Below are 21,967 nucleotides of genomic sequence, written 5' to 3' on the forward strand. Positions count from 1 at the left end.
ACGCCCGAGTCCTTCCACGGCGATACGTTCGAAGATGTGGAAGACTGGTTAGAGCAGTTCGAGCGAGTGGCAGATTTCAACGGCTGGGACGAGACGCGGAAGCTTCGCAACGTGTACTTCGCGTTAGAAGAGTCAGCGAGGACGTGGTACGTCAATCATGAAGCGACACTATCTTCGTGGGAAGAATTTCGGCGACAGCTGCTTGCCACGTATGCCAGCACCGATCGGCGAGAGAAGGCAGAGCACGCTCTGCAAGCCAGAAACCAGCGCACTAACGAAAGTGTCGGCATGTATATCGAGGATATGTCCCGTCTCTTCACGCGCGCGGATCCAAACATGACCGAAGAGAAGAAATTACGCCATCTGATGCGTGGCGTTAAGCAGGAGCTGTTTGCAGGACTCGTCCGCAACCCACCACACAGTCTTGCCGAGTTTCGCACCGAAGCGACGACCATAGAGAAGGCGCTTCAGCAGCGTGCCCATCACTACAATCGTGATGTCACCAGCGCACCGGCCGATATCCTGTCAGCAGGCCCAGGCAGTAACACCGAAGCACTAAGAGAACTGGTGAGATCAATCGTAAAGGAGGAGCTTCGAAAGCTGCAGCTACCGGAAGCCACGCCGACAGTCTCAACTCTCGCCGCCGTCATTCGAGATGAAGTTCGCCACGCCATTCTGCAGCCAGGCCGTGAGGAACCACCTGTTCATCATGACCAACCACCTCCCGTACGTCGCGTGCCAACGTACGCTGATGTGTTATGTCAACCGACCGGGCATTGTCCTCCATTCGCGACTCCCAGCAGCCGCCAGCCGACTCTGCGCAGTGGACCCCTTCTAGCAGAGCTGAGGCCACGAAAAAGCGACGTGTGGCGTACACCCGACCGGACACCACTCTGTTTCCACTGCGGGGAAGCCGGACACCTATACAGAATGTGCCCATATCGCAGAGCAGGTCTTCGCGGCTTTACGATAAATGCGCCTTGCCCCCGTAATGGCGAAAGACCCACCTAAATTCAGGACTACTTGACCCGACAACAAGATCCGGCTGCTAGATACCAACACCAGCCCCGAACATCAACGTCTGCACGCTACCGATCACCAAGTCCACGGCCATCCTCGATTTCACCAAGGCGTCGTTCACTGAGCCCACGTCCGGAAAACTGAAGCGAGCGACCTGTGGAGGCGAGGCCGCTGACGTTCGAAAAAGCCAAGATCCTCCGTCAAGTTTTCCGAGCAGCCGCGACAAACAGAAGCGGATGAATAAGATAAGTGAACAGAGAATTTCTTCGGACTTGCGCATTACAATAGACGGTCATGAATTGAGTGCATTAGTTGACACAGGTGCCGATTATTCCGTCGTAAGATATGCACTCACCAAGGAATTGAAAAAAGTTTTGATGCCATGGAGTGGACCCCAGATACGTACGGCTGGTGGGCACCTCATTACGCCCCTGGGTAGATGTACAGCGAGAATCGGAATTCGGGGTTTTTCTTACGTCGCTGATTTTGTCGTGCTGCCAGAATGTTCGAAGGAGGTAATACTCGGAATGGACTTTCTCCTAACAAATGGTGCCATAATCAACCTGCAGAATTCTAGCGTGTCATTTTCTACGAAGCAGGCTATAGACATGCGAGAGTCGGAGGAGCTAGAACACGTTGCCTTGCGGATTACCGACGATGACATAACCGTGCCACCACGATGCAGCATGCTGGTTCGCGTAAGAAACGAAGCATTCGACGACTCGGAAGGTATAGTGGAGGCCAACGTCGAGCTACTGTTGAAAAAAGGCATTTGCGTAGCACGAGGAATTGTTCAACTACGCGATGGGTGTGCTGATGTATTGTTGACGAACTTCGGAAGTGAATTTCAGCACGTCGCAAAGAACACAACCATCGCCTTCCTGCACAGCGCTACTGCGGTCACAGATGTATGTAGCTTAGCGTCAAGGCCACCTGCTGTCCAAACTATGCATGACGCCGTAGCATCAGTTGCGATCAACCAAAGTCTGACGCCAGCCCAGAAAGAAATGATGGAGGACCTTATAAATGAATTCGCAGATTGTTTCTCCACCTCGTCAAAGGTACGGCGCACACCAATTGTTAAACACCGTATAATAACAGACGAAGCGACCAGGCCAGTATACCAACATCCATACCGAGTGTCACCGGTTGAACGAGAGATCATAAAGAGTCAGGTGCAAGAGATGCTTGAGGACGATGTCATTCAGCCATCAAACAGCCCGTGGGCGTCGCCGGTAGTCCTTGTGAGAAAGAAGGACAATACATTGAGATTCTGTGTTGATTACCGGAAATTGAACAGTGTGACCAGGCGGGATGTATACCCCCTTCCCCGCATTGATGACACGTTGGATCGCCTACGACATGCAAAATTTTTCTCTTCATTAGATCTCAAGAGCGGATATTGGCAAATTGAAGTAGACGAAAGAGACCGTGAAAAAACTGCTTTCGTAACCCCAGATGGCCTGTATGAGTTCAAAGCGCTTCCATTCGGCCTCTGCTGTGCGCCGGCGACATTCCAGCGCATGATGGACAGTGTCCTCTCGGGTCTTAAATGGCAGTCATGCTTAGTTTACCTAGACGACGTAGTGGTATTTTCTGCAACATTCGACCAGCATGTCCAGAGGCTGCGTTTAGTGCTTCAAGCCATCCGCTCGGCAGGCTTAACCATTAAACCGGAAAAATGCCAGTTTGGATTTCAAGAACTTTGTTTCCTGGGTCACGTAATTAGCGCGCAAGGTACTGCTCCGGATCCCGACAAGACTGCTGCCGTTGCACGATTCCCAAAGCCTACAAACAAGAAGACGGTACGGCAATTTTTGGGACTATGCGCTTATTACAGGCGATTTGTAGAAAACTTCTCGAAAATTGCCGAACCTCTGACGAAACTAACTAAAGAAGACGTACCCTTCATGTGGCATGCTGAACAAGAGGTTGCTTTCAATGAACTAAAGGAACGATTGCAAGCCCCACCGATCCTCGCCCACTTCGACGAGACAGCGGACACAGAAGTCCACACAGATGCAAGCAATCTCGGTCTCGGCGCGGTTTTAGTTCAGTGGCAAAATGGGGAAGAGAAAGTCATAGCGTATGCTAGCCGCACTCTCTCGAAAGCTGAAACAAATTACTCTGCGACGGAAAAGGAGTGTTTGGCTGTCATATGGGCCATCAGCAAGTTCCGACCATACCTGCACGGCAGGCCGTTCCGTGCAGTCAGCGATCACCATTCCCTTTGCTGGCTGGCAAACCTAAAAGACCCATCTGGACGACTTGCGAGGTGGAGCCTCAGGCTCCAAGAATACGACATTACTGTCGTGTACAGGTCTGGAAGAAAACATAACAATGCTGACTGCTTGTCCCGCTCACCAGTGGAGTCGACTCCTTCAGTAGAAGAGGATTTCCCGTTTCTTACAGCGATGACAGCTTCGGAAATCGCCGAGCGTCAACGGGCCGACACAGAATTGCTGCCACTCATCAAACACCTCGAAGGATACGACGTCCAAGTCCCACGCATGTTTATGAGAGGTTTATCGTCATTTTGTCTCCGAGATAATGCGCTCTACAAGAGAAACTTTGAACGCAACCAGGAAAAATTCTTGCTCGTCGTACCGTCAGCCATGAGACCAGAAATTTTGGAAGCTTGCCATGATGAACCATCCTCGGGTCACTTAGGTGTCAGCCGGACGTTCGCCAGAATTCGTCTCAGATACTTCTGGCCTAAATTGTTAGCGTCGGTGCAGCATTACGTGAAGACATGTCGCGAATGTCAAAGGCGCAAAACACCTCCCGTGAAACCGGCCGGACTTCTTAAGCCCATAGACCCACCAAAGACTCCATTTCAACAAGTTGGGATGGATCTTCTTGGCCCGTTCCCAACATCATCGTCAGGGAAGAGATGGATCGTAGTAGCGACGGACTATTTAACACGATATGCTGAAACTGGCTGCCTTGAGCGAGGAACGGCAGTTGAAGTTGCAAATTTCTTCGTTTGTAACATAGTACTGCGACATGGTGCACCAATGGTCGTGATTACCGATCGAGGAGCGGCCTTCACTGCTGATTTGATGCAATGTTTGATGAAGATGACTCACACCAGTCACAGAAAAAGCACTGCATACCATCCCCAAACAAACGGCCTGACGGAACGTCTAAACCGAAGCCTGGCCGATATGTTGTCCATGTATGTCGACCTCGAACATAAGACATGGGACGCAATCTTGCCTTACGCCACTTTCGCCTATAATACGGCAGTACAGGAGACAACCCAGGTCACTCCATTTCAACTGGTCTATGGCCGCACAGTAACAACCACACTGGATGCTATGTTGCCGGTAGATGATGAAAACAACAACCCGTACGACGTCGACGACTTCCTACAACGAGCTGAAGAAGCCCGGCAGTTGGCACGGTTCCGTATCCGCCAGCAACAACGTAGGGACGCAAGCTATTACAACCTGCGCCGCAGAGAAGTTGAGTACCACCCGGGCGACAAAGTGTGGGTATGGACACCAGTGCGTCGTCGCGGACTAAGTGAAAAACTCCTTCGCCGATACTTTGGACCTTACGAAGTTATTCGCCGAGTAGGTGACCTGAATTACGAAGTCATCCCTCATGAGCAAGAGCGATCAAAGCGGCACATCCATGCGGAGGTCGTACACGTAGTCCGCATGAAGCCTTACTACGACAGGCAATGAAAACACTTCTATAGATAAATTTGTTTCATACGCATCGGGACGATGCGATTTCGGAGGGGGACTAATGCCGCAGAGAGCTCTCCACATGCCAGGTACGAGCACTCTCGTGAGGCACCTTTGCAAGCGTCTCATCGCTAAAGCCCATTACTCGTCGCATCGCCATTAGAAGAGCGCCAGCAACGCCTCGCGCGTGGCGATACAGCGCGTGTCTCCCGTGCACGCGCTCACGGCAGCGCCCGAGACTGCCGTCCAATGAGAAGCCACGGCGTGGCTCTTGGCCTTCGGGGCGCGTGAGAAGTGCGTTCGGCGGAGAGACGCGGTTGACTGTGGAACAGGCTGCTGTTAACTCCTCTTTTAAAAAGTGTGTGAATGCTTAATATTGAGTTTCCGGGCACAAGTTCGCCCACAATAAACCAGTGTGTTTAGTGTGCTTCATTGAAGAGTGCTACAATATAACACTCCTCTCTAGTGGGAATTTGAGGAACAAACAAACAAACAAACAAACAAACAAATAAATAAATAAATGTGCCATGGGAATGTGCCGCTCTACAGTGACGAAAACGATCCATTACATTACTCTGATGCTGGGCGGAATCCAACCCACGTCACAAGGGCTCCTCATGGACAGCAACCCGGCGCTTTCGACTGCGCCACAAATGCACTGGGTATGTACCGCTTTTCAATGAAAACCTCTTACGCCAACGCTTCAGCGAGCTGCGCCATGAATACGCTCGGTATCTGCCACTCTTCAATGAATCTCTTGCCAACTTGGGTCTCTGAGTATGTGCCACTGTTGGTGCGCGACAAGCCAACGGTCAATTCTGGGCGTTCGCATGCAACCGGCGCGCCACGAATTTCGGAGGCCAAGCGCAGGCTTCGCGGTAGCACCGCCAGGTGGCGCCGAGTGTTATTAGGGACTAAATTAGGGACGCGCGGTATAGGAGTCCCGGTGCAGTACACACGCCTCATACTTAATTCGTTTCGACGGTGGGAATACGTTTCGTCGCTATATTGGTTCAATGCTAAAAGCATTGCCATCGACAGTCATCGCGAGACGGGTTCTGCAGAATTTTCTCTTTAGCGCGGCGCTTGCATGCATGCTCACGGCCTGTGCTGCGTCAGAACTTCATTTCTTCTGTCGCTCCCATTAGATCGCGTGTGGCTGCCAATAGAATTAAAGGGAAGACGCCTGTGGAAGGTGGTGCAGCCGGTTACGCCAGTTAAGTAGCTTACTGGAAGAGGTGGACATTCCTTGAACAAGAAACTGAACTCTTTACTTAGCCAATTAACAGAGCCTTAATAATTACCAGTCAGTACTTGGGGGGGGGGGTGAACATAGTTGGGAACGGCAACTGGTCTTCTGCCACGCAGCATAGACTTCGTGTTTCCGCCTCGATGTGCTGCGCCCAAGGCAGCAGACTGCTCGCTCTCCTTAGCAACCGCGGCTACACATCCACTGCCCCTCCCCGCTCTGTGCCCTGTTACGATCGGCTTGCAGGGGTACTGAACTGCAAACCTTCACAGCCCGTTGCAGTTGTTTCGATTGACCTGGTAAAAATTAAACGGTGGGGTATACAGCAACGCAGCCTTATAAAAGACACTACGAATCGTCGGGCAATACGTCATTGCCGGTCGCTAGCATAATTTAGACGCATATAAAGTCCGTGAATTTTCCTAATGAGAGGCTTTTTCTTTATTCGGTCAAAGAAAACTGCCTATATCTAGCCGCAGTGATATCAGCAGTAGCCAACAGCCCAGAGACCACCGTGAATTTCTCGGTGGCCTGATATGACACAGTATTAGAAACGAATTTAGGAACATATGGCTCTGGGGTGGGGTGCCATGGCCAACAGATATGACTTTCCTGTCTTCTTCCTTCATATCTGAATTATTCGCGCTCAGGATAGCAAGCCAAATTCGTTATACAGAAGGGCAGCGGATTGGGCGAGTTGTTGTTCCATGATAACAACAAAATTCAAACAGCGCTAGACGACAGGACCAGAAAGAGGAGGAGACAAACAGTTGTAAGTTCAGCGCCGTGTTTGTCTCCTCCTCTTTCTAGTCCTGTCGTCTAGCGCTGTTTGAATTTTATTGTTTCGTTCTACAGTTAACATCCCGACACCTCTGCCTTTTCTTCATCTCTTACCTCTCTCTCTCTCTTTCTCGAGCTATCTGGATTTTTTTCCCTCGGAAGAGAAAAAAGAAAAGTGCACGTAGCACATACAAGTTGAAAAAAAGAAAAAATAACGTTAACTTGAAAGGTCAGGGCGACAGAAAGATGACAATTACGTTTTCGCCGCGCATATTGCGGGGCAAATTGTTTCTCCCGACATTCACATACAGAACCACCTTTTGCGTACGTCTCTTTTGTGCAAGTGCGACACTTGTGACCGCTTTCGCAACAATTCATGCGCAACACACGGAGAACCGCAAACGAGCGCAGGTTACGCAAGTGCCTATTTGGCATCACGTATGCACAGCGCGCACATACACAGATAACTGAAGGAGTTACCCGGCCTGTGGGGCTTCCACACTTCGTTATCCAAAAGAAGCGCCCAGCCGCACTTATCTCAGTCTGCGCTATCGGCCATGCGACGATCCTTGTTTACAAACAGCGCACCCTGCAGGGCCGTTGCTCTCGTGCTGCCGCTGGGCGACCTCGCATGCACAGCGCAGGGATGAAGAAGAACCGCTCTCCAAATATAAGCAGCTCGTATACGGGATATCGTCAACTGCATACACACACTTCGCTGTCCCCCACTTTCGTCTTTTTACAGTGGATAACTAGTTATGCTTCACCGACTCGTACTTTTGAACGTGGTAAAGCGCCTGAGATCAGCTGCATGAGGGAAAAAAAAAATGTCTGACCATGGCGGGATTCGAACCTGGGGCCGCCGCGTCGGAGACGAGCATACCGCCAAAATGCCTTGATCCTTTCTTAAATTTTTTTTTTACTGCGCTGCGGCTTCTGAAGAACCTTCGGAAAGCTTTTCGGAAAGCTTTTAACCATTTTCGTATAAACGTTTGCAGACTTGACTAATACCTGCGATGACTGAAGCATTAGTTAGAAACCGTATTATAGAATTCCTCTCGGGTCTTGAGGTGTTCGATCGCTCTCGAATTCTCTTAAGATACACTACAGAGAAATATGAGTTGAGCTGCATGAGAAAATTACGCTACGGAAAAAAGGGCCACTCTTATCGTGCGAAGAGGCTTGATAAGCCATGTATAGAAAACACGCATGAATGAAAGATTGACGGCGACGCTGCTTTGCATTTCTTGCACCATCTCGCTGTGACGTCGCGGATTTTGAAAGCACCCAATTTTTTCAAGCGGAGCTTGTGTTCGCTCACAAGTTTCGGTGGCTATGTAGTCACGCAAAAGAAAAAAAAATCCAGTTGCTCCCAAAGCACAGTAGGTGAGTGATAGTGCACACAATATGGCGGTTTGATTGCTTGCGCGCTCACGCCATGCGCGCGAAAAATCAGATCAGTTTCGCTTCCGTCGGGGACGCAAAAGGCAGGAAAGGTATGGCGCGCGCTGCGACGGCTTTCTTCGCTTCCTTACTTCTATTTTCTTTGTCCCTCTCTCCCCCTCCCCCCTGATGCTGAGCCGTGCTCCCTCACGTATTTATACATACATATATATATATATATATATATATATATATATATATATATATATATATATATATATATATATATATATATATATATATATATATATATATATATATATATTTATTTATTTATTTATTTCAAGGGAATTTTCCTCGTCTCAATAATTTCTCTCGTCGTATTCGAGTGCTGATTGCCGTGTTATAGTTTGTTAACGGAGCTTTCCCTCAAGTCTAAATATTTTAAGGCAGTTTGTCGTGTGCGTATCATGGCCACGCACGCTTATATCGCCTTTCCGTTTCTCTACCACGGTTGCGCTTTAAAACCACGGCGCTGCAAGTTTGCTTCAAAGACTTTCCTTTCCTTCCCTCTTCTCCGCCCTTAAACTGGCTCTCTTAACTACTACACGCAGAGACAAAGAAACAGCGCGCACTTTAGATCCTATAGATGAGATGAATATTTACAATTATTATTAGGGTTATAATTATATTCGAGTACTGATTGCCGTGTTATAGTTTGTTAACGAAGCTTCCCCTCAAGTCTAAATATTGTAAGGCAGTTTGTCGTATGCGTATCATGGACACGCATGCTTATATCGCCTTCCGTTTCCCTACCACGGTTGCGCTTTAAAACCACGGCGCTGCAATATTGCTTTCCTCTCCTTCCTTCTTCTCCGCCCTTAAACTGGCTCTATTAGTCCTATTGGGGTTATTATAATTACACGAAGGTATTTCGCCCTCGCCAGCAGCAGTACTTGAGATAGCTATTCCGGCGGCTAGCTTCCCACGCTATGCGTGCCATCTCAGTAAGGTGCCTGGTGGTGGTCTCGTGGTGACGATGCCCTCTCGGTGAGCGCATATTTCCCCCCTCATCTTTTAAGAGATTCAATACATACAAGCATTTGTCTCGCAAACCGGATTTATTTCAAGGGAATTTTCCACCTCTCAATAATTTCTCCCGTCGTATTCGAGTGCTGATTGCCGTGTTATAGTTTGTTAACGAAACTTCCCCTCAAGTCTAAATATTTTAAGGCAGTTTTCCTAGTCTCTAAAGCCGCTCGAGTTCACGCTGCTCCTCTGGCGGCCATTTTTCCAAGAAATTATGCCTTCCAAAAATCGACTGTCGCGGACAACATCAGCCCCTTTCCACAAAAGTATGAGGCTCGGAGCAGGAGCTATGGCGCTTGAAAGTAACCGTCGGCTTGACGAACCAACCGACTGAGCTACCTTTCCGGGCAACATTGAAGGATCACGAGTTCAAATCACTTGTTATGTTCCTTTTTTCCCCCCCTTTTCTTTCTTTCTTTTTATTGTCTTTTCCTTCATTTTATCACTGTACGGAAACCCTCCTAAAAAAATATATATATATATATATCCTCAATTATGTGTGGCCACACATGTGCAGGTCATAAATACCAGGTTCTCTAGCCGAGTGCCATCCATGCGGTATAACCGAGCTCAGATTGGTCCACCTTGACTGATCAAATAGGGCACCACTGTAGGTTAAATGAGGCGTACAACTCCTGCGGGACCCGCCGTGGTTGCTCAATGGTTATGGTGTTAGACTGCTGAGCACGAGGTCGCGGGATCGGACCCCGGCCACGGCGGCCGCATTTCGATGAGGGCGAAATGCGAAAACACCCGTGTACTTAGAATTAGGTGCACGTTAAAGAACCCCAGGTGTCGAAATTTTCGGAGTCCTCCACTACGGCGTGCATAATCAGAAAGTGGTTTTGTCACGCAAAACCCCATAATTCAATTTTTAATTTAACTCCTGCGGGGACGGTAAAGTATCCGTCTCCAGTGCAAGAGGACCGTGATTCAAATCCCGGTGCCGCGCAATTCTCCACCGGAAAATACAAAAAAAAACCATGTGTTGAGAAAATTGCAGAAACAGGCCTGGAGTGCGGCCTGATCCCGGTGACCAGAACCGGTAACGCACTCTCTCACCAGAGCAGGATTGGCCACCCTGGTGCAGTACTTGGCCACAACCTCCTATATGAATACAACAATCAAACCCCGGCCCTCAGTCCCCAGCAGCCGCGAAGCAACTGACCACGGCGGCGGTCAGATCTGTGACGCTGCAGAGGGTGCTAAGAATACCTGGCTCCGGACAGGCCGCCATTGGAATCTGAACCTGGCAACGTTTAACGTTAGAACGCTATCTAGTGAGGCGAGTCTAGCAGTGTTATTGGAGGAATTAGAGGGTAGTAAATGGGATATAATAGGGCTCAGTGAGGTTAGGAGGACAAAAGAAGCATATACAGTGCTAAAAAGCGGGCATGTACTGTGTTACCGGGGCTTAGCGGAGAGACGAGAACTAGGAGTCGGATTCCTGATTAATAAGGAAATAGCTGGTAACATACAGGAATTCTATAGCATTAACGAGAGGGTGGCAGGTCTTGTTGTGAAACTTAATAAGAGGTACAAATTGAAGGTGGTACAAGTCTATGCCCCTACATGCAGTCATGATGACCAGGAAGTCGAAAGCTTTTATGAAGACGTGGAATCGGCGATGGGTAAAGTCAAAACAAAATACACTATACTGATGGGCGACTTCAATGCCAGGGTAGGCAAGAAGCAGGCTGGAAACAAGTCAGTGGGGGAATATGGCATAGGCTCTAGAAATAGCAGAGGAGAATTATTAGTAGAGTTTGCAGAACAGAATAATATGCGGATAATGAACACCTTTTTCCGCAAGCGGGTTAGTCGAAAGTGGACGTGGAGGAGCCCGAATGGTGAGACTAGAAATGAAATAGACTTCACACTCTGCGCGAACCCTGGCATCATACAAGATGTAGACGTGCTCGGCAAGGTACGCTGCAGTGACCATAGGATGGTAAGAACTCGAATTAGCCTAGACTTGAGGAGGGAACGGAAGAAACTGGTACACAAGAAGCCAATCAATGAGTTAGCGGAAAGAGGGAAACTAGAGGAATTCCGGATCAAGCTACAGAACAGGTATTCGGCTTTAACTCAGGAAGAGGACCTTAGTGTTGAAGCAATGAACGACAATCTCATGGGCATCATTAAGGAGTGCGCAATAGAAGTCGGTGGTAAGGCCGTTAGACAGGAAACCAGTAAGCTATCGCGGGAGACGAAAGATCTGATCAAGAAACGCCAATGTATGAAAGCATCTAACCCTACAGCTAGAATAGAACGCGTGCAGAACTTTCGAAGTTAATCAAAAAGCGTAAGACAGCGGACATCAGGAACTATAATATGGATAGAATTGAACAGGCTCTCAGGAACGGAGGAAGCCTAAAAACAGTGAAGAAGAAACTAGGAATAGGCAAGAATCAGATGTGTGCGTTAAGAGACAAAGCCGGCAATGTCGTTACTAATATGGATGAGATAGTTCAAGTGGCTGAGGAGTACTATAGAGATTTATACAGTACCAGTGGCACCCACGACGATAGTGGAAGAGAGAATAGCCTAGAGGTATTCGAAATCCCACAGGTAACGCCGGAAGAAGTAAAGAAAGCCTTGGGAGCTATGCAAAGGGGGAAGGCAGCTGGGGAGGATCAGGTAACAGCAGATCTGTTGAAGGATGGTGGTCAGATTGTTCTAGAGAAACTGGCCACCCTGTATACGCAATGCCTCATAACCTCGAGCGTACCGGAGTCTTGGAAGAACGCTAACATAATCCTAATCCATAAGAAAGGGGACGCCAAAGACTTGAAAAACTATAGACCGATCAGCTTACTGTCCGTTGCCTACAAAGTATTTACTAAGGTAATCGCAAATAGGATCAGGAACGCCTTAGACTTCTGTCAACCAAAGGACCAGGCAGGATTCCGTAAAGGCTACTCAACAATAGACCATATTCACACTATCAATCAAGTGATAGAGAAATGTGCAGAATATAACCAACCCTTATATATAGCTTTCATTGATTACGAGAAAGCGTTTGATTCAGTCGAAACCTCAGCAGTCATGGAGGCATTACGGAATCAGGGTGTAGATGAGCCATATGTAAAGGTACTGGAAGATATCTATAGCGGCTCCACAGCCACCGTAGTCCTCCACAAAGAAAGCAACAAAATCCCTATAAAGAAAGGCGTCAGACAGGGAGATACGATATCTCCAATGCTATTCACAGCATGTTTACAGGAGGTATTCAGAGGCCTGGAGTGGGAAGAATTGGGGATAAAAGTTGATGGAGAATACCTTAGCAACTTGCGATTCGCTGATGATATTGCCTTGCTTAGTAACTCAGGAGACCAATTGCAATGCATGCTCACTGACCTGGAGAGGCAAAGCAGAAGGGTGGGTCTGAAAATTAATCTGCAGAAAACTAAAGTAATGTTTAACAGGCTCGGAAGAGAACAGCAGTTTACGATAGGTAGCGAAGCACTGGAAGGGGTAAGGGACTACATCTACTTAGGGCAGGTAGTGACCACGGATCCGGATCATGAGACTGAAATAACCAGAAGAATAAGAATGGGCTGGGGTGCGTTTGGCAGGCATTCTCAAATCATGAACAGCAGGTTGCCACTATCCCTCAAAAGGAAAGTGTATAACAGCTGTGTGTTACCAGTACTCACATATGGGGCAGAAACCTGGAGACTTACGAAAAGGGTTCTGCTGAAATTGAGGACGACGCAACGAGCTATGGAAAGAAGAATGATGGGTGTGACGTTAAGGGATAAGAAAAGAGCAGATTGGGTGAGGCAACAAACGCGGGTAAACGACATCTTAGTTGAAATCAAGAAAAAGAAATGGGCATGGGCCGGACATGTAATGAGGAGGGAAGATAACCGAAGGGTTACGGACTGGATTCCAAGGGAAGGGATGCGTAGCAGGGGGCGGCAGAAAGTTAGGTGGGCGGATGACATTAAGACGTTTGCAGGGAAAACATGGCCACAATTAGTACATGACCGGGGTAGTTGGAGAAGTATGGGAGAGGCCTTTGCCCTGCAGTGGGCGTAACTAGGCTGATGATGATGATGATATGTATATATATATATATATATATATATATATATATATATATCAGTCTCGGAAAACGAATGGAACGGCCACGCGTTGTGCGTTCCCCGGAGAAACAGGCAGCCTTCGGCGAGCGGCGGCGAGAACTCGCCCACGAGAAGGCTCGCCGTCGGCGCGCAGGTTTAGTTACAGCCGCCCCAGCCAAGGCAATCCGACAGAAACGAGATCTCGAGCTGAGGGAGCGGGAGGCCGAAGCAATCCGGCACCATTACCTGTGGGTTACTTAACCGTGGCGATAGTCAGGTGCACGCAGGACAAGCTTCGCTTACCACCATTGGCCGGTAGGGGAAGGTTTAGTAATTTTCTTTTTATTAGCAAAGATGAAGTATACATCGTATTCAAAAGAAGCTAAAGACAGCTTATCAACTTTCGGGTGCCTATACTGTCGCCACAACGGCACAACTATGATAACATAGTTTGATACCCATGACGTCACACACCGACGCTGGGGTTTCTGCCCCAGAGTTTAAAACTCGGACTGTCACCCTCATTTTTTTTTCGTCTGGAGTATAATGAACATCTCACCGCGAAATTGACGAAAATGGAGATTTCAAATAATTAGGTTCTTTAGTTTTTATTTTAATTTCATTAAGATTTAGAAACATGGAAATGTAGGCCACGTCAGAGCTAGCTATACCGAAATCCCGAATTTGTTTGCCAGGGAACAATCAAAAAGGAGAAGAAAGAAGAAAAACACCAAGAAGCACGAAACACAAAGGAGCAGAAGCGCCCAAAGATCGTCTCATCTACTGGTGCCACACCTAATTAAAGCACGGTCCAGTAACAATAAGGGGGGGGTTTCTACGAAGACCTTAAGTAGCATTTTACAATGAAACCGCTCTGAAATAATAGGATGCTTCTTTCGGAGACATGCCGTCAGCGGTGCCGACAATGAGGTGATACCTGTTAATTCGTCACTAAATAACAAAGATTCATGCATTAAAATTTCAACCTTTAGTTTCAGAGTCCTAATCGTAAATGGAAATTGAAGAGAGCTCTCCCTACAAGCCATATCAACTTTTGGAACTAGAAAAATTCGATTACCAACGAAACTGTGGCATGTCGAAATAGCCGAAGTTTGTCCGGCCACACTTGCACGAGCAATCGCATTTTTGCAGCTTCAAAAGTTGCCGTGGCTCGTACAGAGAGCTCGCTTCAATTTCCCAATTACGGTGAGCCCGCTGAATAGAAAAGCCTTCAAGTTAATTTTTGGATTTTTGTTGATTAGCGTCCAATTACCACGCATCACCTGTCAAACCATGATCGGCAGCGCCGTGGGAATGTCTCCGAAGGAACCGTTTGCTCCGAAGGAACAGGCCTTGTATTTCAGAACGGCTATGTTTAAATATTACTTAATGTTTTCCTATAAGCATCGGCTATGTGGGATGGTCGCTCATTACACATGCAAGAGTGAGGGATTCGACCTTATCAGCCTGAACTTATTTATACTATAAGGAACCGTTTTATTCCAGCCGAGCTCGTGCTGGCCACCATGAGGGTCAAGATGTGCAGCTGGCAATGATATATACAGATGAAGAAGATGTACAATAAGTGATTATATGTATAGAGATGCTAAAGATGAAAGTCAGGCATGTGTTGCGCTCCCACTAATTCTCTCTCGCTGTGGAAGCGGCCGCCTGGCCGCGCGGAAGTATTGTGAAATGCGTCGAGTATATGGTTTTAAACGAGAGACATGCACTATCTCTGTCCCACGGCAACGGTTATGGGACGGCGTTCTAAGGGACGAGACGCGGTATAGTTATCAGGATGTCTGCTCAATGACCGTGTAAGGTCCCGTAAAACGAGTGAGAAATTTTTCGCATAAGCCCGGAACGCGAACAGGAGTCCAAAGAAGAACTTTGCCAGGATAAAAAAGTCCCATCACGGTGAGTTGAGTCGCAACGAAGCTTGCGAGCGTACTGGGCGATGCCGGCGGCAGTCCGCGAGGCGAGACAGAAATTGTTCTGAAAAAGGAGCTGCTGGCGGCACAGGAGTCGAAAGGAACGATACATCAAGAACGGCACTTGGTGAGCGGCCACAGGCGAGGTCAAAAAGGTGAAAAGCCGGTGCAACTCTGCGTAGCCGCGTTACAAACGAATGTCACGAACGGCAAGATTGCATCCCAGTTCATGTGGCGGATGTACATTGCAATCATGCCGGAGAGGGCACAATGAAAACGTTCCGTCAAGCCGTCGGTCGGCGGATAGTAAGTGGAAGTCGTCTTGTGAACGGTGTCTGAGGCGCGAAGAATTCCGGTAAGGATAGAAGAGAGGAAGCCTCTGTCGCGGTCACTGCAGAGGCGAACGCGCGGAGCGCCATGGCGTAAGGAAAGGTTGCTTAGAAAGAAATCGGCAACTTCAGCAGCAGTGCCCGATAGTAGAGAGGCTGTCTCCGCGTAGCGTGTTAGGTGGTCAACGGCTGTCACAATCCAACGATTGCCATTTGAGGTCATGGGAAGAGGGCCGTACAAGTATATTTCACCGACTTCGAAAGGCGAAGCGGGTCAAGGCAGAGGTTGCAAAAAGCCAGGAGGCGTTGTTGTCGGTCGGTTGCGGCTTTGACAGTGAAAGCAGGAAGAGACGTACTTCGCAACGGCTGAAGAGAGGCCAGGCCAGGAGCTGCAACTTCGTATTATGTCGTAAGTCTTGTGGTAGCCCAGATAACCGGCCGTCGGATGATCGTGAAAGGCTTCGAGCACCTCACGACAGTCGCGGAACAAGTAGCGATAGCATTGGCTTTAAGGAATAATAAGTGGACATGAATTTACAGTGACTCTAAAATGGCTATTAGTCACTTTACCAAAGGCTTTGGAACCAAAAGGCCTTCCCAGATAATCGGTGAGATGGACAGCCAATCGATCGAAATCCGCTCATTTCCTGCACATATGGGGTCTGTCGATCCATTGCGGAATATATTAAGCGAGATGGCTAACGCAGCTGCACGAGGACTTACTATCCGTGCACTACGCGACCAGGACCTTAATAATATACAGGAGGAGAACAGGGACCAATTACGTAAATATAATGAAATCACGAGGCATTACTACATGAACAGAAGGGAATTCCCAGTGCCACACGCTAAGCTCAATAGAGCTCAAGCGGTGGATCTGAGATTGTTACCTCTTTGGAACGGAAGGAACTTAGGGAATACTTACCAAGAAAATTTGGCCGTCTATCAATGACTTGCGCGTTTAATGTGTATCGCTCACTTATGGTGTGCGCACGAAAGGCGTGGCTCTTCACATTCCAGCTTTTATGTTTTACGCAATTTTCTCACGAGGAGGCAAGGTGCTGCTTTGCATGTAGTTCAATAGACAGTGCACGAACTTCGAACAATAATCACGATTTATAGACAATGCCGCTTTCGCCGCATTGCTCCATGACACGGACGAAAACAGCGAAGTGCATGGGGAGTAACTGTTGTCGTTCGTCCTCCCATTGCTCTCTTTCTGACCAGGGACTAAACACTTACTCTCCGAAATTTGAACACGGCACGCACATTCATGCAGTTAGTCCTTTGAGGGACGAAAGCGCCCTTTTTAGGACTAGCGGCCCAGTTACTCCCGTTTTCCCCGGGATTTTTCTTAGTGTGTAGTTCGGCTGCACGAGCCTGTTCTAGAGCTTGTTCCCGGTTCTGCTCGCAGCGTTGCTGATCGAAAGCTGCCTGCTCCTCAGGAGTACGTATGACGCTTGGCTTACCCATTTCGGAGCAGGCGAGCAACTGCCGCGCGCACGCTCGGCTTTGACGGAGAGCGACGACGTCACTACTAGCGCATCCAATCGCACGCCTCTTTTTCTCATTTTTCTTTCGCGCATGCGCACGAGGTGTCGCCGGAGGAGTTTCCGGCGTACGTGCGACAGACAGACGGACGAATCAGCTAGCCATATACACCTTCGCTGCAAAAAGGAAAATGCCAACGTAGGAACACATAAATAACGGCGGTGCGCGCTGCCGTACAAACAACCGAACGGACAGGATACGTGATTTGGCGACCAGAGAGCGCAAGTTTTATCACTGACATGTGCGCGCACGCCGGAAACCTGGCAGAAGCGCTCTCTGTCGACCACCGCAGGAATATAGGGAAAATTTCGTTCTTCCTTTCTTCTTTTTTTCGTTCGTTTTATAAGTCATTACGGGGAACGCCGCAAGCACTAATCACCTGGGACAGCACTAATCACATGGACACACATGCGGCTCGCAACGATTGACGTCGCCCAAAACGCTGCCCTCCCTTTTACGTGCGTGGCCAGGGCGAAAACACGCCAAATAGAGAGAGAAAGACGGCGACGCGCGTAAGTTTTAAGAGCCAGGTGACTTCGAAAAGAAACAGAGCGAGTGATGCTTATCTCCGTTAAGAGAGCGGAGAAGCAGACGCGCTTGACGAAAGCGCCGGCTCACTTTTAGTGTGTTGAAACCGACCCCGTAATAACAAACAGGCCTCGACTGGAATCCCCTTCTCGACTCCACCCAGTACGGAGCCCCGGGAGCCTGTCTACCACCTAAGCTTTGCCACCAAGCAAAGTATCTGGAACCGGCCGCTCTTGTACTGGCTTTCGTCCTCACCATCATCACCTTGTAATGATGATGATGATGATCATGATGATGATGGTGTGAGCATTTCTTTTGAAACGGGGCGGTGCCCCCATGCCACCGTTCTTTCAAAGTTTCTCGCGCATTTATACCGTTAAGAATCTTCGTACTCTAAGCTACATTACTCACAGTACACTCTTAAGCAAATGTATGCCCTTTGGGGTGTACATTTGCCACACAACGATAATCGTCATCTGTCTTGCTTGCGTTTCCTTCCTTAAAAACGCTGCGCTCGCTACTTTCTTATTATGTCAAGAATGCTCTGTCATGCTGATAACGGCCATGCCGTTCGTGGCTTGGAATTATCTGGCTCGCCGCGGTAAAGAAAGGAAATGCGAACAAGACAGTTGAGGATTATTGTAGTGTGGCAAAAGGGTGTAATTTTGCTTAAAAGTGTAGTAACTTCATTGCGCTTTATTATCGCCCTTTCTTTCCGGCACCACTCCTCCAGCAGTCTTTTACTACAGTCTCAACAGCAGTTCCATTTATGTTTCCCCTACCGAAGGCCTCGTTCAAGCCTATACTGCTTCCACATACATCGCCGGATGGACGATCTCCCACGCTCTACACTCTTAAAACGGTTGCGCCCTTTGGGGTGTATATTTGTCCAACAACAACAAGCGTCATCTGTCTTGTCCGCATTTCCTTTCTTTAACGCTGCGAGCCCGGTACTTCCCAGTAACGAACGGCGGGCGCGTTATCAGCATGACATAGCATTCCCGACAGGAAAGTAGCGGGCGCGGCGTTTTCAAGAGAGGAAACGCAAGCAAGGCAGATGATAATTATCGTTGTGTGGCAGATATACACCCCAAAGTGTGTACCTTTGTCTAAGAGTGCATTCTAACAGATAATGCTCAATGATTTCTACGCCATTTTCTTTTATAAGCTACGATTTCTCAGACACTCTTATTTGGTTTCGAACAGCAAGGCGCTGCCCTTTGAATTATTATAAAGCTTTCCCTCTTGTTTTTTTAGTTCGACATTGTTCCATAGCTATTAGTCCCATTCGTGGCAGGGATAATACCAACTCACGCTCCTAGCAGTGTTTGATTCTTCACCGTTGTTTCGAAAGCTTATTTCTTTTACGCGCTTCGTCAGTGGGCCGAGCCGCGTGCCACTCACGTTATCACCAGGATCGGCTAGCTGTGATCGCGGGAAGATCAGGAGTAGAATTGAGCGAACGAAACCCTTGCATAATATGCCGGCCATGTACGCTGGTTCAGCATCTCTCATTTTACGTTTAACCCTCTTTCCGTTCTCCCAGTTCACTCCATTAGCACAATATTCACTGATTAGTTTCCGGGTTCTTTTTCTCCACCGCCTTATGCAACATTTTGTTCTATATATACAGGTACATAATAAACTACACTCGGCCAGTAATTTGAGTTCATGAACCGCAGTCGTCTTTTGAAGCCGGCTGGAGCACCACTGAGCAAACAAAAAATAGGCTCTACCGCGCGCCGAGCGTATATAGGGTGCCTCGATGAGCGCGCTCCCGGCGCTGTGCTTCACCGTGTTGCGTTACGCCGCAATCACGCAGGCACTTTCACGCGGGCACTTTCCCAGTCGCGCGGGACCTTACCCGATCGGCATCAAATTTCACGACGAAGATTGGCGCCCCATTCTGTACAAAGAGGAAAGGCAGGGATGTTTACCAAGGTTTCGCCCTGTTGTCTACCCTACACGTGGGTAAAGGGAAAGGGGAAAGAAAAATAAGAAGAAAAAAACTTAGAAGGAGATGACTTGTGTGCACATCATCAGCAGATGAATGTTCACTCCCGTATATGTTAACTCATGATGAATGTTCACTCAGAAGCTCTCGTCTAGCCCGGTTCTCTTCAAAAAGCGCATTAACGTTTTGGTGACCTTGCGCATACTAGAGGTCTTCGGCCAGGGTTCGAGAATCTTGGCTTCCGACAACGGTCTGTCGTCTAAGAGGCTAAGACTCATATGCAGAAAATGACGTTGATAGTCGTAGTTTGGACAGTGACACAGACTGCATGCTATGGCCTCATCATGTCCTCAAGAGTTGCATCATCGGCCATTCCAATGAAGAATGAATAAGCGTTCGTGAATGCGACCCCCAACCACGGGCGGCACACTAAATTTGTTTCACGGAGGGAGAGTGCGCGTGGCCAGCTATGTAGCATGTCAGGGTCCGGTGAATACACGGGGTGATCATTTTTAAGATGGAGGGAGAGAGAGAATAAACGTTTAATTAGCTGAACCAGCGAGAAAGAGTGCTTCTTTATTCCTCCAAGGTGGGTGGCCTCCTCAGTCCAGGCAGCCTTTGCTGCTTCTCTGGCCTGGCTCACCAGCTTGCGCTGATTCTCGAAGTCCGGGTCCGCGAGCATGGCCTCCCCACGTATCTTGACGGTTCCCTTCTTGACGGTCCTCTTCTGTCATCGGTTATTCTTTCTCCGTCCTCCTCTTCTGATTGTGGGGTCTGCAAGGTTGTGACACACCATCACCATGTGGCGAAAAGCGTCCGGTGCCCCGCAGGACCGGCAAAGGCAGGGGAATCGGGTTGGGTGCGCTCTATTCATTATAATGCCGTGAACATATATGACTTGAGAGCGACTGTTTCATCTCTGGTTAGTTTGGGGTGCGGTAAGAGGTATACCCTTTTTTCCGATTCATAACGTTGCAGGATATCCGTGTATTTCTTGGGAATACCTTCGGACCTCGTCGCCTTACGGAACACCTCTGGCAGGCATGCCCGGCTTGTGTGATCTCGGGCTGCGTCTTGTGCCGCTTTGTTTCCCACCAGTGACTCGCGGCCAGGGGCGTATACGACGTAGGTCTCGGGGACTTGCGTGCGTTTCGATATTTATTGCAGTATTTGCAGAGCTTTGCTGGATATCCTGCCTTTCTGGAAATTACGACACGCGGACTGCGAGTCGCTCAGTATTACGGCATTTTCGGTGCACGTGAAGATGGCCAGTGTTAATCTTCGGCTGCGTCCGAATCTGTTACGGGTATCGTGACAGCGGCCTTCTCTTCGTCTTGAGTATTAATTGCAGTTATTGCGAAACCATGTGTCCTTGGATACTTTGCCGCATCCCTGTATATTGTGCTAGGGTTTGCAGATAATTTTTTGTGGAATGCTCGTGATCTTACCTGTCTTCTATCCTTATAAACGTTTGGGTGCATAGTCTCGAATGTGCGTTGGGGGTATCGATTTGTCGTCCGACATCGCAAATGTCTCCCCATCGTAACCGAGCCGAAGTAGCACGCTTATGCCGGTGGGGTCGACTGAATTTGAGTCAATCTGGTTTGTTTTGTTCGCTGCTGCCAGTTCCTCCAACGCGTTGTGGAGACCGAGTTTGAGTGATCATGCCGTGTACATAAATGCTTCTTTTCGGGAATTCCCAATGCAGTCTTGGTAACTTTCCTAGTTATGATTTCCTAGTTATGAGTCAGTTTTTTAATTTCTGCATTCTTCAGGGCCAGATATTGGGGTGCCATGCGTGATCCGGCTCGCGATGAGCGCCTGTACGATACGCTGCGTGTTTTGTTCTTTGAAGCCGCGTCTTTGGTTTGCAACTCTCTTAATGAGGTGCGTCACTTGAGTCAGCGATGTTTGAAGTAACGTTCGATGCGATTTACTGCTTCTTGTAGGGCGTTCTGATGTTGGCCTGTAGAAGTCGCTTTGGTTAATGTAGGTACGCAGAGAAGGCGTGACTGAGCCCTTCTATTTCGCTTAGTTCTTTGGACAACTACATCATTGTGATGTTGAGGTGCTAAGGCAAGATTACTGACCCTTGGGGCGTTCCCTTGTTCGGCACCTTGACCTTTTCGGTTCTTAGGTTGCCAACCCCTATGGTGGGCGTTCCGCAGTGTCTGACGAGAAGTTTTGTACGTATAGAAACAATCGATAACGCAGCCGGTCGCCTGGAGGTTGCAGAGTACCGTCTCGTGCGCCACATCGTCAAATGCACCCTTGACACCCATTGTTGCGTACTCCAGGGTAGCGTACCGTACTGCTGCCGAGAAGTAGCGGCGCCTGCCTATCGAAGCTCGACCGACATTACTTATTGGGTAGCGTGGCGTTGTC

The 21,967-nt window shown here is 48.6% G+C and overlaps 1 protein-coding gene across 1 annotated transcript in view; it reads left to right on the forward strand.

The window, feature by feature from the left end:
• The first annotated feature begins 336 nt into the window (after positions 1–336).
• Positions 337–21,967, forward strand: part of LOC142570352 (uncharacterized) — a 58,052-nt gene continuing 36,421 nt past the window's right edge. The window contains exon 1 of the mRNA XM_075678740.1: positions 337–743. Within this exon, the coding sequence (XP_075534855.1) occupies positions 337–743 (407 nt within the window). The remainder of the gene's footprint in view (positions 744–21,967) is intronic.

The sequence above is a fragment of the Dermacentor variabilis genome, chromosome 2 (genome assembly GCF_050947875.1).
Source record: "Dermacentor variabilis isolate Ectoservices chromosome 2, ASM5094787v1, whole genome shotgun sequence".
Lineage (NCBI taxonomy): Eukaryota > Metazoa > Arthropoda > Arachnida > Ixodida > Ixodidae > Dermacentor > Dermacentor variabilis.